The sequence below is a fragment of the Phocoena phocoena genome, chromosome 1 (genome assembly GCF_963924675.1).
Source record: "Phocoena phocoena chromosome 1, mPhoPho1.1, whole genome shotgun sequence".
Classification (NCBI taxonomy): domain Eukaryota; kingdom Metazoa; phylum Chordata; class Mammalia; order Artiodactyla; family Phocoenidae; genus Phocoena; species Phocoena phocoena.
The window spans coordinates 106,118,112-106,135,201 of NC_089219.1; the positions used below are offsets into that span (position 1 = coordinate 106,118,112).

At 39.9% G+C, this 17,090-nt stretch overlaps 1 protein-coding gene across 1 annotated transcript in view; it reads right to left on the reverse strand.

Moving 5' to 3' along the window:
• Positions 1–17,090, reverse strand: part of NOTCH2 (notch receptor 2) — a 175,080-nt gene that overhangs the window by 37,080 nt on the left and 120,910 nt on the right. The window contains exons 11-15 of the mRNA XM_065880859.1: positions 15,768–16,001; positions 11,721–11,831; positions 4,973–5,165; positions 3,496–3,641; positions 1,812–1,925 (exon numbers count right to left, since the gene is read on the reverse strand). Coding sequence (XP_065736931.1) covers positions 1,812–1,925; positions 3,496–3,641; positions 4,973–5,165; positions 11,721–11,831; positions 15,768–16,001 — 798 coding nt within the window. The remainder of the gene's footprint in view (positions 1–1,811; positions 1,926–3,495; positions 3,642–4,972; positions 5,166–11,720; positions 11,832–15,767; positions 16,002–17,090) is intronic.

The following is a 17,090-nucleotide window of genomic DNA, read 5'->3' on the forward strand; positions in this document are numbered from 1 at the left end:
ACAACTAACTCAATTTAAAATTTTATCCTAAAATTTTGTATTCAGAAAGAAAACAATATTACCACAAATTTTCATCAATATCCCTAACAAGTTTTTAATGTGTCTGGTCAGAATAATGGCTCACAAGGAAAGGCAACGTTTCCTACTTCCCTTCATGCTGGCCAAATTCAATGACACTTAAAACACTTAGTGACACTCAGCACTGAAATTTTAATCTGCATAGATTTCCAGTCTCATATAATCTCTCAAAATTCACAAGTAGTAAATTCTTTTAATAAGATCCTAATACGCAGAAAAACCAACAGCCAGCATTTAGTCAAATATTCTTATAGTATCTGAATAGCAAGAAGACAAATATTTTCAAGATGACCTGTGCACCTTAGTCATATTCAGGTAAGTCTCTAATGTGCCTGGGCATAGTGACACCTGCTTGTATCTCCCTACAGCCATCAATTCTCAGTCTTTATGGTTGTAAGTAAGATCATCTGCTCAGTACCAACCAATGTGATCAGCACTATCACTGTGAAATGGCGTTATTTAGACTGTCTGTGGGCTTCCCTGGTGGTGCAGTGGTCGAGAGTCCGCCTGCTGATGCAGGGGACACGGGTTCGTGTCCCGGTCCGGGAAGATCCCACATACCGTGGAGCAGCTGAGCCATGGCCGCTGAGCCTGCGTGTCTGGAGCCTGTGCTCCGCAACGGGAGAGGCCACAACACTGAGAGGCCCGCGTATGGCTAAATGCACTTTCCCTGCATGAATGTTTCTTCTAAAGAGGTGGCAAAGGTAACAATGTAGTATCAAGTCTTTCAGGTAACAGAGGCATGCTTCTGGCCACTCTGCCACTCCAAACGGCCTAGAGTCACTAGCAACAGCTATAATGAACAGCCTAAGGCTCCGGGGGAGTAAGAACTCAGCCATGCTCCTGCCTGCATGCTATGCACTGGAGAAACATGCAAAGTCATTGTTCATGTTTCTGTTTTGTTCCCCACAGATGAAGAAAATGGCTGACGAAGAGGTAAACGAGCCACACAAATACAACCAATCACAAGATGGCAGTAATGAGGCAGGAGACTACAAAGAAACGTCCAAGCACACTCCTATAATACCACCTGAAACAAAGAACACCTGATGTGCAATGAACTCACACCCATGTCTTGCGTGTGTGTGATCGCCATCCCAGGGGTAGTACCTCTCTGAATAAGATGCAGTGGCAATGAACGTGAGGAGAAGAATGACAAGAGGACAAGCTTTGGATTCAGAGAGACTTAGGGACAAATCCTAGATCTACCACTTACCTATGTGACCTTCAGCAAGTAACCTCTCTTTGCCTCAGCTTCCACATGTATAAAACGGTGATAGGAACTTCTAAATACTTTGTAGAATTATTGTGAGCACTAGATCAAATAATCCCAAGTATGTAGAGTGTCCGGCACATAGTAAATGACCAATAAGTGGTAGTTGTTGTGTTAGCAAAACTCAGACTAAGAGTACAGGCCACAGAGACTCTCGGTCCATTCAAATAATGACTAAACCATCAGCTATGTGTCAATTCCAGTCATATATAATTTTTAAAAATTTTCAAACCCTAAAAAATAAAGGCAGCAAATGAGTTTCCCCACCACTTGCATCTAGAGTGGCCAAAGTGTTTTCTCAGAGCTGAAGACCCAGTCAGTGAGGGCAGGAGGGGTGACGAGGGAGTGATTCCTCAGAGCGGCATCAATGCCCCACATATCCCATCTCTGAGACTCAGAGGTTTGGAATGACAAGGCGAGACCAAGCAACCCTTCTGGTCCTTGCACTTGCAGGACTCACCTGTGTATGGCAGTACACAGTGGCAGGTATAACCACTTATATCATCAAAGCAGGTTCCTTGGTTCAGACATGGATTCGAAGCACATTCATCAATATTCACCAGACAGTTATAGCCTGTAGACAGAAAAGGGGAAAAACCGCAGACAGTGAAACTTCGTTAGCCTCCTCATTATCTCATTTACTAAGCAATCCTCTCAGTGGTAAACGTTAAACACCTCAGAAACTGCATTAACTTCTTCAGGCCACTGGAACACCTGTTCATTCATTTCAGTGTCAAGTCCCTGACATAGTCAGTAAAAAGTGCTTAATCCATCAAAAAATGAATGGAAGAACAGTATATTCTAATAGCTTGAAAGTCTAATGCACCTCCAAACATAAGTAATTTCTCCATTATGGACCATGAAGTTCATTAGGGTGAAGACCTACTGCTATATCTAAATAGAAGCTCTTTCTATACAGAGTATCTGGTCAGGGCTTCAAAACAGCCTGTAAGTTATCAAGGGATAAAATATTTGAATACTTGATCATAGCCTGTGATTTATGCCCACTCTTTCAAATGCACAGTCTCTACCATCGATGTGGTAGGGCTTCCAGAAGTCACAAAGCTGTTTCCCCTGATCCAAGACACGAAATCTACTCCCACTATGAAAAAGAGAAGAGTAAGGAAGCATCCATGGGGACAGGACTGTACTAAATGCCACACGCCTTTGTCCCTTCAGTAGGGCCTGACACAGAGCCTTAAAACTGAGGAACTACAGCACTGTACAAAAGAAAATGATGGTCTAGGAGTATAGAGGTCTGGGTTCAAACTGTACTCTGCTACTCAACAGCCGTACAACTCTGGACTTCACATTTTGATTTTTATTTTGTTGATCAGCAAGTCTCAATGAGACAAAGAAATAAAAGTGTTTTTAAATCTATAAGTTTCTTTGCAGATGTAATATATCTGAATGTCAGAAAATTACTGACTAAAATATGGTCTCAGAAAATGTTCAAGTAATCCAAGTGACACTGAAACATACTGATGTGTTACAGTAGCCTGGCACAATTTTGAGTGGTGAAATCAGTGACTATATGGATAGCGAAGTACAAATGTGAATGATTTACCCACAGGTTTCTCTCTCTTGAGCATCTAAGAAAAAAGCAATGGGAGAAATACAACAGAGACAACTCAAAACGTGATTTTACACAATACCTACTATTACGCATTTTTCCAGAAGGCCACAGGTGACTATGTATCATCTAAGAATATCTTAATGTGTAAGAGAATTTGTTGGAAAGGTTTTAAATACATGGATTCTTCCATGATATTATTGCTACAATTACAGTAAAACAAAATTTTCATTCTACTACCAATATCTCTTTCGAATTAACATAGAATCAAGCCTACACTGGAGCTTATAATTAGAACACCTGTCCAAAGTTGTATAAGTGGAGTTCTAGTTGCTCACCTTAAATGGTACTGTTTCAATAACTCACCTCTCTGCTAGTCTGAAAATAGAATCCATGTATAAATCTATTTATGTTTTTATTCCCCAACTGCCCTATAAATATTAAGTACTCAAATTATATTTGCTATATGAATGAGAAGGAAAAAAGGGCAAGGAAGAAGTGAGTCAAGCCATATGCACCAACAGAAAGGCAGAGAGAGAAGGGAGATAAAAATATGCACTTTTGCTTTCACCTTTAAAGCCCTTCTTGCAAGTGCACCTGTATCCATTCACCAGATTGTCACAAGTTCCTCCGTTCTGGCATGGATTAGAAAGACATTCATTTCTGTCCACTTCACAGTTGATGCCAACCCAGCCTGCATCACAGAGGCACTTGTATCTGAAAGAAGATAGAGTTATTTACTGTTGCGGGATGAATGTACAATTGAGTCATAGTTGAAATACACCATTCTGAAAAACTGAAGGACCAAGGAACTCTTGGGTAAGCTAATCTCATTTCTGATCCTCTATGGACCTATACTTGGGTCACCATGTGAATCATGTGGGCCCATCTGGAGTATTCAGTAAACTCACCTTCCTGGCCCACAAAGATGCTAGAGAAACTAAGTAAGTATAGTGAGTTTTCATTATGTAAACAGTGGTTGGTACAACAAATCAGGACAATCTGAAAGACACGTTAACACAGATAAATCTGCAGTTTCTTTTCTTCTGTATAAACTAAAAGTAACGCAAGCCTTAGGATCACTTGTTTCTGGTGTAAAACAGACACCCAGGAAGTAGTGTAGTTATCAGAGACACTAAGCCACTCTGAAGAGCTCCTGGGATGTCTGACTTCTGAGACATGCTTTGCTCTGACCTGAATCCCTGCCCCCAGAAAGCACTGAGGGTACTGAGCAGGAAAAGGAACAAAAATGAAGGTATTTGAAATATATGCACATTGTTCACAAGCTGAACATCATTAGCACTTAGAATGTGGTATCAGGAGATAATAGCCTCCTAGTCTGGAGATCCTTTAAAAGAAAGTAGATGGGTTGGGATTCTTTGCAGGCTGCTATACTCTGAAACAGGAATACTGAGTTAATTCATCTTGGAAATAACTTGATTTCCTATTTACCTCTTAATACACTCTTCGTTCTTTCACCTGTCGGAAGCATGGCAAATGGTAATGCCCAGAGTCCTGTCCTCTGGCAAGCACAGCAAGAGTACACGACTAGCTCATGGAACCTAACATCACACCAACACATTACACAACTCTCAGGGGCTTGCAAACTGTGAACATTTCATCAGGGCCATGTCTCAAGTTAGCTGAGACCAGATCTACTTCAGTGGCACCCACTGGTACCGTGATAGAACAGAGTTGGGCTTTTTTTTTAAGCAGGGGGGAAAATCAAATAGAACATCCCTCAGAACTCAATCTTGCAATAAGTACTAAAAGTGCAATTGCCAAAGACTCATAAAATTACCCCGGATTCCTCCCATGTGCTGACTACCCACATGAGGAAAGAGACAGTCCTCCTTATTTTCCACCTACTCAGTCACAGAAGGTAGAAAAGAAGTGGCGATTTGGTAGGCTATGCAGCAGACTACCGAAATCTTCAGCGAGGTCTCGGCTCAAGTCCTGACTGACTTCTACAGGGTATGGCCAATACTAAAACTCAACTGGCTTGACACAAGTCAATAAGAAACTATGAATACATGACAGCTACTCACCCACTGAGGCCCCCAGTACAGTTTCCGTGGACACAGGGATTGCTCAGGCACTCGTTCACCTGTGAGTAGCAGCTGGGATGATGGGGCCCCTCAGGGCATATACAGCGGAAACCGTTCACATCGTTGATACATGTCGCACCCTTGCGACAGGGATTGGAGGCACACTCGTCAATGTCAATGTTACATCTCTGCCCTGTAGAGAAGGGAGACAGTTTTTGTCAAATACAAAACGCTTAGGGAAGAGACACAGAACTATGAGATCTATTGTGTTGATACCTTCATCTTCATAGGCTATAAGATGCCTTGGGCACCGCATGTCAAGACTTAAGGAATAAGACATCCAACGGCCCTTAGTGCCATGCAAGGAAGGGGCAAAGGGCACTGTGCTTTGAAAATAAAGTTAACAAAATGCTGGAACAGTGTTGGAGTGTTTTGACATGTATTTCTTCACTCCATCTTAGAAATGGGGAAACTTTACAAGGATTCAAAAAGAGAACATCAAATGTTACCAAAGCTGGCTGCTCTTCTTGTTGCTGTTTGGAGTACTCTCCAAGAAGCTTTCCTTATCACTGCTTTCAGCTGGTTTACTGCATTCATTTTTTCAGTTAGTCAATCTCTTACATTTCCATATATGGTAAATCTCAATTAACAGGAATGTTTCGTGAGTAGACTATTAATTTAATGATTAAACTGATTGAAAAGAAAAGCTATTTTACTTTCACTTTTAGAGTTGTATTAATCCATCTTCTGCCACAGGAAGAAGAGTATTCTAAGCATAATTTTATTGTTCTCTGATCACTGAGAAAACCATCCAGGGTCTCTCAATCTAGACCAGTGGTTCTCAAACTTTAATGTGCAAAAAGAGTTGCTAAAAGTACTTGTTTTAAAAGGAGATCCTTAGAGCCCCAAAACCACATTTTAAATAATGTAGGTGAAACAGAAAGACAAATACCGTATGCTAACACATATATATGGAATTTAAGGAAAAAAAAAAGTCATGAAGCACCTAGGGGTAAGACAGGAATAAAGACACAGACCTACTGGAGAACGGACTTGAGGATATGGGGAAGGGGAAGGGTGAGCTGTGACAAAGCGAGAGAGTGGCATGGACATATATACACTACCAAATGTAAAATAGCTAGCTAGTGGGAAGCAGCCGCATAGCACAGGGAGATCAGCTCAGTGCTTTGTGACCGCCTGGAGGGGTGGGATAGGGAGGGTGGGAGGGAGGGAGACGCAAGAGGGAAGTGATATGGGAACATATGTATACGTACAACTGATTCACTTTGTTATAAAGCAGAAACGAACGCACCATTGTAAAGCAATTATACCCCAATAAAGATGTTAAAAAAAATAAATAAAGAATAAATAAATAAATAATGTAGGTGATTCAAATACTACATTTTGAGAAACTCTGATGTAGACAATTATTAGTAGTTTATCACCAAATAATAACGTAAATGTTCAGAATATATGAAACTGAACTGAATATGTTCTTCCTCTAAAACATATCCAAGACTGCACTTTGAAAAGATGTCTGCTATAACCTTCACATTTATTTCTTTAAGTGGAATAAAGTATGCCAGTTACGTAAGAGTTTTGCTTTGTTAAGTTTTGAATAAATGAGATTTAACTGTATATTCCAAAATGATATAAAATTTTAAAATAACCCATAATTCTGTAAATGAGTGGCAACAAGCAACTGCTATGAAGGAATTTATAAATTTCTAAGAAGATAATTTTCTGATTTAGATAAAAACAGGCATTTTCATTTAAGAAAGAGCAACCCTGCATTTAGAACAGGAAATTCCAAATGAAATAGATACACACCCCTTTAAAGCATGGGTATTAACATTTTTTCACCCTCCACTGCTCTCTAAACCATTATTGGTGGTTCTTGAGGTAAAAACCCATAATCTGGTAGTAGTTGCTATTTTCCTCTTAAGTGTTTTATTAATAACTTATTTTAAAATACTACTTTCTTAGCTTCAACCTCTGATTTTTTTTTTTGGTGTTTGCCACTGGCACCAAGATAAGAGCCAGAACTCTTCAACTGTAGCAGTATCCTCAGCCTGCAATCCAGTGGAGAATGAGAGGAAAAAGCCTTTTCATTTTCTGTCCTTTTTTTGGGAAGAATCTTCTCAGAAGCCACTCCTCTCACATTTCCTTCACTTGCTTTTAAAAGCTCTTTGCAGAATCAATTTTCAAGTCATCTTTAGCTGAGAGGGTTGAGTGCCTCTCTGTGCAGTCTACTTGGACTGACAGCTGCTTCACTAGCGAGGTCCCACGCTTAAAGTAGCGTTAGAAACCCCAGCGTCAGAAACACCCAGCACAAGGCTATGTGCCTTGTTGGGCTCAGTAACTACTGGATGAGAAATTAACCAATGTTTCTTATCTTGTAGGCAGGTGCCCCAAAAATTAGTATTTAATGAATGAAAGCATGGTATAGTCCAGACTCGAGAGTCTGGTGTTGGATGTCAGAAGTTCCATGTGTGATTCTGGTCATTCATTCAGCAACATTTTCTAAGTGTTCCCTCTGTGCTAGACACTGTTTTAGAAAATGCTGGCTAAAAAGATAATTAGGGAGGTCCCTGCCTTCTGGGAACTCACAGTCCTAGCAGTGTGACTCACTAGCTAAGACCATGGACACATCAAGCTCAATCTTTCAGTTGCCTTATTTGTTAAATGAGAATAATAAAACTTCCCTATCTGCTTTTATTGTTTTATTAATTTTTAAATTAAGACATAACTGACATATAACATTGTGTAAGTTTAAGGTATACAATGTGCTAGTTTGATATATTTTATATATTGCAGTATGATTACCACCAGAGAGTTAGCTAACACCTCTATCACTTCACATAACTATCATTTCTTTTTGGGGTGAAAACAATTAATATCTACTCTCTTAGCAATTCTGAAGTTTATAATGCAGTACTGTTGACTATGATCACTATGCTATGCGTTCTATCTCTATAACTTATTTATCTACTAGTTGCAAATTTGTACCCTTAAACGATATCTCCCCAATCCCCTACCCCCGAGTCCAGACCCTGGTAAACACCATTCTACTCTCTGGTTTTATGAGTTTGGCTTTTTTATATTCTGCACACAAGAGATATCATATAGTATTTGTCTTTCTCTGTCTGACTTATCTCACTTAACATAATGTCCTCAAATTCCATTCATGTCGCAAATGTCAGGATTTCCTTCTCTCTCACGGCTGAATGACATCGCATTGTATATACACAACGTATCTTCTTTATCCATTCATCCATTGATTTACACTTAAGTTGTTTCGCTCTCTTGGCTACTGTGAATAATGTTGCTATGAACACGAGTGTGCAGGTACCGCTTCGAAATAAGTTCCTTCAGATATATACTCAAGTGTGGGATTCCTGGATCATAGGATAAGTCAATTTTTAATTTTTTGATAACTGCCATATTGTTTTTCCATAATAACTGTACCATTTTACATCTCCATCAACAGTGTATAAGAATTCCCTTTTTCCCACATCCTTGCCAACACTTGTTCTCTCTTATCTTTTTGAGAACAGCCATTCTTTCAGGTGTGGGGTGATTATCTCACTATGGTTTTTTCATTTCCCTGATGATTAGTGATGTTGAGCATCTTTTCATGTACCTGTTGGCCATCTGTATGTCTTCTTTGGAAACAGAAGGTCCTTTCCCCTTTCTTCCCCCTGATTCTAAACGTTTATTTTCCTTCATCCTTTATACATTTTTTGAATGTTTCTGATGAATGCAGTCTGGGTTCCGGATCACACTCTAAATCTTTTTAAAGGCATGATCTCATTTTCTACCACCTTTGCCACACTCAGTGCTCCTCACTCCCCTTGTGCTTAGCAGCGTGCCTGTTCAGGATATGCCATTATTCGCCTGACTACGGGCTGGAGGACCAAAAGCAACTGCATGTTCAACATTTATAAATTTATAATTTATAAACATTTATACACCTTACTCCTGATTAGAAACTACTGTAAGAGATTTAGAGAGAGACAAGACGGTAAACCTCGTATCTAGTTTTTAAATTGTATTTTGGTGATTTTATATAGTTGTATAATGACATATTAATGAGGATTAGCTCTATTGGTAGCTACTCATGATTAGCCTTTCAAATGCTATTTGAAAAACACTAGGGTTTGGTAGATTGTAAAGCTTTCAGAACCTCACCTCTTTCAGATGATACTGGATTTCAAAATACAAATCATGATTTACAAGTTAAAAATACAGTCAGTCTGTGGCTAAATCATGTAGCCCTGAGAATTAGAGTGAACATTGCCAATATCCTCTATCTGGAAATTACTGGGTATTTTCCAATAATATTTTCCAAAACTGGGTATAGCTACTCCTGACTAATGTGTTTTCATTTTTAATTGAGGTATAATTGACATAGAACATTATATTAGTTTCAGGTGTACAACATAATGATTTGATATTTGCATATATTGAAAAATGATCATCACAATAAGTCTAGTTAACATCTGTCACCATACATAGTTACAGAATTCTTTTTCTTGTTATTTGCCCAATTTTTAATTGGATTATTTGCTTCTTTGCTATTGAGTTGTATGAGTTCTTTGTACATTTTGGATATTAACCCCTTATCAGATATATTGTTTGCATATATTTTCTCCCACTCTGTAGGTTGCCTTTTCAACTTATTGTTTCCTTTGCTGTGCAGAAGCTCATTAGCTTAATGTAGTCCCATTTGTTTATTTTAGTTTTTGTTACCTGTGCTTTTGGTTTCATATCCAACCTATGTACTTTCATGGACTGTTATAAGAAGTCAGCAAAATAATGGACATCAAGGTGAAACTGAAAAGTAGTTTATAAAACTGGGAAGTATTCTATAGAAGTACCACACGATTTCTTACTTTTCCTATTGAATCATTTAGTATAAAGAGGTCTGCAGAGAACAGAGAATTTAGTCTTAGAAAAAAAAACCTCCCTTAAATCTGCTCAAGCTGTTATTAAAATTGTAATTAAAAAATAGTAGTATTAAAATAAAACAAAGGCAACACTAAAACACCTCATATTTACAGGTCATGAGTATATATCACAGTTGTCTCTGATATTTTCAGCAACTGACTTAAAAAAACAAATAGGAAAAACAGCTGTAGAAAACTGTTCCAAGAACAGGGTACCACCCAGTAACCAAAACATTCCATTTCTTGGTTATGCAGTTTCATGCTACACCTTAAGTTTATTTTAGAATATTTTTAGCCCATGTCCTCCCTCTTTGACCTTCCTGATTTGCTAAATGTTAAAAAGAGAGAACACATGATTCACTGACATTTCCAAAAAATTTAAGACGAGTCTGAGGCTTACATATGTAAAAAGAAACCACAGCAGGCACCTACTTAGGCTGTCCAGTGAAGTGGGAATGAGTATGGACTCTAGAGTAGGACCCCCTGGGGTGGAATGCTGGCCGCAGTGCACTAGTACTGTTACTTAAGCTCTCTTGAGCTCTGGGTTTCTCATCAATACCGCAGAAATAATAATAGCAGTGACAATTCAATGAGGTTAGGCACTTAATTTAATGCCTAGCTCAAAATAAGGCCTTGAAAAATGCATATGTCATTCTATCTAGCAGGAATTTTTGTGTATTCAGTTGGCTGTCACTTAATGTTGGAGTAACACGTTTCAGGACACAGAAGTACGTCTGGCTAGACCAGCAGTGCTGGGCACTAGATATAAGAGGTTTCATCACACCTGTCTTCTGAGTTATCTTCCATTGAGCAGATATTACGGTGACCCATGTGGGCCATAAACATTCCTCTCTCATGTCCACAGTCACACCAAGCAGTGCAAAGGCTTGTGAAGTACAGAGAGAGGTAAGTTTCCGGCAAGCAAGAGGTATCTCTTCACTTGGCTCTGATGGCCTTTTGACATCATAGTTTAAAGAACTCCATGGGAAGTGTCTCACATTGGTTGCAAATGAGCACATGGTATTTATTAAATGGTAACATCATTATGTAAGTGCCTGCTTCTATGTGGCACTGTCTAGAAAGAACGCGACAGGCACATTATATGCTCTCTGATGGTGCCATTAACAAACGGATGTGTCAGTAAAAGCCTTCAGTAGAGGCTCAGTAACCTCTAGCATGTTTTGATCAGGAGGGTAACCTTATTAGCAACAAAAGAGGTAAAAGAGAAGATGCATGTGAGTTTGTGTGTGTGCACACATGGTGTGTGTATAAATGTTCTAGCTGCTTATAATTTAAGAAGAATTATAACCAATTTTATTTTAGTCACTTACCTTCTTCCTCCTAGAGAGAAAAAAAACCTCTGTGCTAGCCAAAAACAGTTTGATCCTCCCAAGTTTTGGCCTTACCCAACAATCCCCCATAAGAGGAAGTACTCAGAAGAAAGCATTTAGTGTTTTCATAGAATTTTACCTTGGCCATGCCTTTACATAAGGTATTCACTACTAAGTGTAGAAAAATAAGGGTGGCTTTGAAAGCTATATAATTCAAGTCTGAAAAGAAATTCTTTTCAGGTAGTTATAAACACATGGCCTAAAAACCCTAACTAATGAGAAGTTTCATGTTACAGTTTAGGGAAGCCCTGTAAGGAGAAAACTGGGCCAGAGAAGCACAGAATCAAACTTCTAACTTTCCAAGAGACCAAGAAATAGGAAATATTTGAAAAGTAATTTTCCTTTAGGTGCCCTTTTCCCAAAGTGATGGGGCTGAGGGAGGAGTCACCCAACAAAAAGGAGCATTACCTGTGAATCCTGGCGAGCAGACGCAGCTGTAACGATTAACGCCATCCATACAGACTCCATGGACACAAGGGCTACTTGCACAGTCGTCAAAATTGATTTCACAATTAACACCTGCAAAGATGAAAGCAAAGAGAAACCATGCAATATTAGCACAGAAAATACCAATGATCTCTGCTTGTGATGCTAGGTGTTAAGAAATCTAAAGAGTATCCAGCCAACCCTGAATGCAGGAAAGTAGCAGTTCTCAAAGTGCAGTCCTCCAGGCCCCATCAGGGGCATCACGAGGTCAAAATGATTATATTAACCATACTAAGCCACTATCTGTTGTTTTCATTGTGTTGGAATTTGCACTAACGATGCAAAAGCAATGGGGGTAGGACTGCCGGCATCTTAACAGGAATCAAGGCAGTGGCACCAAATTGTACTGGTGGCCTTTTTATTCTTCACCTCCATGTACTCGGTTAACACAAAACAAAAAGATAGCGTCACTTAAGAATGACTCTGGTCAAGCTGTCAAAATTATTAACTTTATAATTTGATTATACCTTGACCCTTGAGTATACCTCTACTGTTCTGTGTGATGAAATGGAAAATATACACAAAGCAATTCTGTGGCATGCCAAACTTCAGAGCTGTCTCCAGAAAAAGCAGTTGTGCGATTGTTTGAGTACTGAACTGAAACAGTTGCTTTGTTCAAAGAATCCCATTTTAATTGAAAGGACAACTGACGGACAAACCAGGGCTATTCAGACCTAAGTATGTAGCAAACATGAAGTGAGAGAAATAAACCTGCCATTTCAAGGAAAACAACTGTGACAGTACCGTGCTCCAAAGATAAAATTTAAGCTTTCACATGAAAATTAGAATTTTGGAACTTGTATCTACTACTATAAGCTTGATACTGACTGTCCCTATGATGGGCTAAAGTTCAGGATAAAGAGTCTGGTAACTTCCTTCTGGGGTATGCCGCCTTCCTCCCGGTCTGTTCCTCAGATGAATGGTAGAGTCTGGCTCTATTTAGGAAGGTTTAATTGTAGATATGGGTAACTAAATGGCAGAGATACACCAATCATTATTGTTACCATTATTCTCTAAAACTACTCATGACATTTCATTATTTATTTAACACGAATTTAGTGATGTGGTTGGGTATCATAGTAGAAGAACATCTTGGTAGTTTAAAAAGTCTACAAATAAAGCCTGATAGTTAGGATATAAACTAATAAACGAAACTTCCACAACAAAATGCCATAGTTTTTATTCACTCACACTTTATATTTATTGATAATAATTACTATATCAACAATCTGCTGAGCCATTATCAGGAGCCAAGTACTCTGCCTCCTACATTCCATAACTTTATTCTCCTCACTCCACTGGCAAATCAAGCTGTGTTACACCCATTTTATCATGAACTTGCACAATTGCGTCAGCACAGTTAGGACGTGAACCCAGCTCTCTGGATTCCATACACTTCACCACACCATACTGGTCATTCTGTGATGAATGAGGCTATACTGCCCTACTGGCCACAGATGAGGCAAGGCTTCAATATTCCTTGATTACAAATGGATACCTTTAGGAGATGTGTCTAGCCCTTGTTTGACAACCCCCGTTTACTCACAATGGACCAAGGCAGGCCCCAAACAGCCATGGAGGTCCAATGTGACTCTGCCCCCAAATCCATGTTTCATTCTAGCAGGAAGAGACACCCAGCTCAAGCTGGGCCAATGAGATTATCTCACTGAGACGTTGGAACATGAACTGCGTGACCTATGGTCTGCATGTGGCCCTTACTTCCTGCTCATCCCCCCAAAGCCACATTGTTCAATTCTCACTTGGCATCTGTAAGATACTTCTGTGTGCTTTCACAAAATTCTTTCTGCTTGTCTGTTTTGTAGTTGTTGTTTGTTGATGATTCTTTTAGCTAGTCAAGGTGGTTTCTGTGACTTGAAACCCAAAAAAACTCACTGAAGATCACAGGTATCAAAGGCATCAAAAGTGATCAAAAGGCATCAAAAGTGATTCTGGGTAGTGTATTGCACTTTAAGTACTTAGTGGGTGAAAAAGCACAATTATAACCAGCAAGTTGTAAAGCATCCCTCTATCCACACACTCATCCAAACTCCAACCTACCAACTCAGACTATATTATGAATGGGTTGTGAATTCTTATTCTAGAACTCGAGAGTGTATTCTTAATGATTGATTGAATGAATCCTTTCACCCAGGCTCCTGGTACATGCCAGGTCTTTCTCCACCCATTACAGGCCAAGGTCTCTTTACGTTGCCTGCATCTCTTTGCTTTAATACTCCAAACAGCCACAGGAATGGATTTGGCAGTTTTCTGAGAGAACCAGGGCCTTCCCTCTCTATGCTGCCTTCACACCACCGTTATTCACTGCTTGCCTTTCTCACTGACAGCTACTTTCACCTTGACTTCTCTCTCCTCCCCAGGGAACACACCTGACCCAACCTGGCATTATTATATAATCCCAGAGAAAACAAAGTGCTTGCCAGCCCACCACTCACCCAGGTGTCCAGTACATTTGTTGTAACGGGAACAACAGCAAAGCCTAAAACAGCCCCACCATTCTAAAGGCATCCATTCAATTGCTTGTAAATCTCTCAAATTTCTTTTCGTACTGCAATTTCTCATGTCGGGGGACCAGCCCGGAAGCAAATTGCTTTTGGAAGGTTTCACAAAGATCTATTCAGCTCTTTTACTGAGTTATCTAAACGTGGGGAGGGGGAAGGCATTTTCAACTGGGAAGGCATGGGATGTTTCTCGTATGCTTAAGCAACTCAAAAAGGACTTTGTTTTCAAACTTGGCATGTACGGGTTCCTGGATGAAGACCAGGCCTTTGACAAGTTTGAAGAAATGGATTTGGAAATAACAAGATGAAATGAGGGCAGCTAACCTCCTCCCCCACCTCTGCCCCCTACATAGGCCATTTTCCTTAAATGGAAAATGAGTTCTCAATAAATCACCCCTCGTATTGGCAGGTTCCCTTCTAACAAAGGCACACACTAGTTAATCTTCCACTAATACATTTTCCTTTGATCGGAGACACAGAACTTCTCTGTCCATTAACCACAGTTGTGACCATAATTATTCCTCGAATAAATAAAACAGGATCTACTGAAACCTGTGAAATGCTGCTGCCTGAGAAAACAATTCAACATTTCCCCAGCGAGGAGCAGCATGCCCTCACGACTAACAAGCAGTCATTCAACTGGAGTCAGGAAACAGCAAGGTACTTGGGATGGGAAACGGCAGCTCTGCATTCTAACTGACAATGGAACGTGTTGCAAAGTCTCTCCTCTCCTTTAGATTCCCCCCACCAGATGGCCAAGGCCCACCAGAGAAAAATACCAGGAGAAAGTGTCACATTAAAAATACTGGACTCTGGGCTTCCCTGGTGGTACAGTGGTTGAGAGTCCGCCTGCCGATGCAGGGGACGCGGGTTTGTGCCCCGGCCCGGGAAGATCCCACATGCCGCAGAGTGGCTGGGTCCGTGAGCCCTGGCCGCTGGGCCTGCGCGTCTGGAGCCTGTGCTCCGCAACGGGAGAGGCCGCGGCAGTGAGAGGCCCGCGTACCGCCAAAAAAAAAAAAAAAAAAAAAATACTGGACTCTGAAACAGAGGAAAAACTATTGGAAGAACTGGAGGGAGGGAGGGAGGACCAACTTCATTAATCTGATTGAGGTGGAGGTTAAAGAAACAAAGACAATCAAATCAAGCCACAAAGGCAAGATGGCTTTCAATTTTAAATAATAATTTCAATTTTTTGAAGTGGTGTGCCTCCTTTTAATGAGAAACACATACATAAAGTCATCAGCTTTGCAAAGCTATTGTCTCTAATTTCTCTACTGGCTAGAGAGCCATCTGTCTCGGAGACATTTCTGGCCATGGCTTTGGCTGAGCTTCTCAGAATCAAGACTATTTTTTAGGTTATCTAAGCATATGCCAAGAATGTCTGAGACATCCGCATAAATTGTTTCTGGAAAACAGTGAAAACTCCAAAGGAAATACAGCGTGGCCTTACCTGATGTGCCTGGCTGGCAGTTGCACTGGTAACCATTTACCAGGTCGATGCAGCGACCCTCATTCAAGCAAGGGCTGCTGTAACATTCATCTATCTGGTCGCTGCAGATGGCGCCCATGTACCCTGGATTGCAGACGCAGGTGTAGGAATCAATCCCATCCTGACACTGGCCATGGTGGCAAGGATCGGGGTCACAGTTGTCAATGTTCTCCTCACACAACACACCAGTGAATCCTTGGAAGAAATTGTACCAAAGATGCTTAAAAACCAAGGCAGACATTGCATACCTGAACATAAATGTAGCCGGCATCCACTTATCCTACACATCCCAAGTCTTAATTCATACTGCAGGCAATGAGCAGTTGGAACTGACTATTTGCATTGATTTATAAGGCAAGCCTAGAGCGTTTTGCTTAAAATAAAGTTTTTCAAGTCAAATTTGTAGAATTCAAATAGCTTTTTCTAAACAATAATTTCATTGCAGAGACACTTTAACTGCATCTTCATTTAATATTGGACTTCAGTGGGGAATAGCTCTCACTATTTTTCCTCAATATATTTACCTCTATATTCCTTTCCTCCCAAACCCAACTGCATATACAGGTACTATATTAATGGTTTCATGTACCTTATCTTCCCAATTCTGACCTGAGAGGACAGAGAACTTTTCTCTGTTCCTCTCAACCTCCCAGGGATCTATGCATATACAGTAAGTTTTTAATAAATATTTGTTAAATAAAATGAATGAACAAGCTATGACAGTTAAAAGAAAAGGGACAAATAAAAGTTCCTTTATTCAACATTAAATCCTTTTAAAAGACTCTAGGAGGGCTCTCCTCCCGTTTAAACGTGAGTTCAAGCTTTGTAAATTCTCTCCAGTGAAGGTTATTCTCCACAAGCATAATCTGGCCAGAGGAAGACAAAACCTGAAACCTCTCCAACCAGAGACAAACGTTCGTGAAAAGAGAAGAAAATTAAGTGGACCATCTGACAGGGCCCTCTCTAAGTAGGCCTAACAAGTGGTAATGTTCCAATACTACTGAAATAGTAATTCTCTGTGTTTATTGTTATGACTTAGTTTGCTTTTCTGTGATCACAAAAAAATCATGCACATGATGCTTGAAATCCTTTAAGACTCCATCTTCTAACATAAGAAAAAATATCTTGGATTATATTCATAACTCCTTTCTTAAACAGATGAAAAAAAGAAACTGGGAATTCACCTTTGCTACTAATTTCTAGTCCTTTTCTACACAATGATGGTCTGCGCAGAAGCAAATGTGTAATAAGGGACATTTGGCTTATTCAAATCTACTCCCAAAT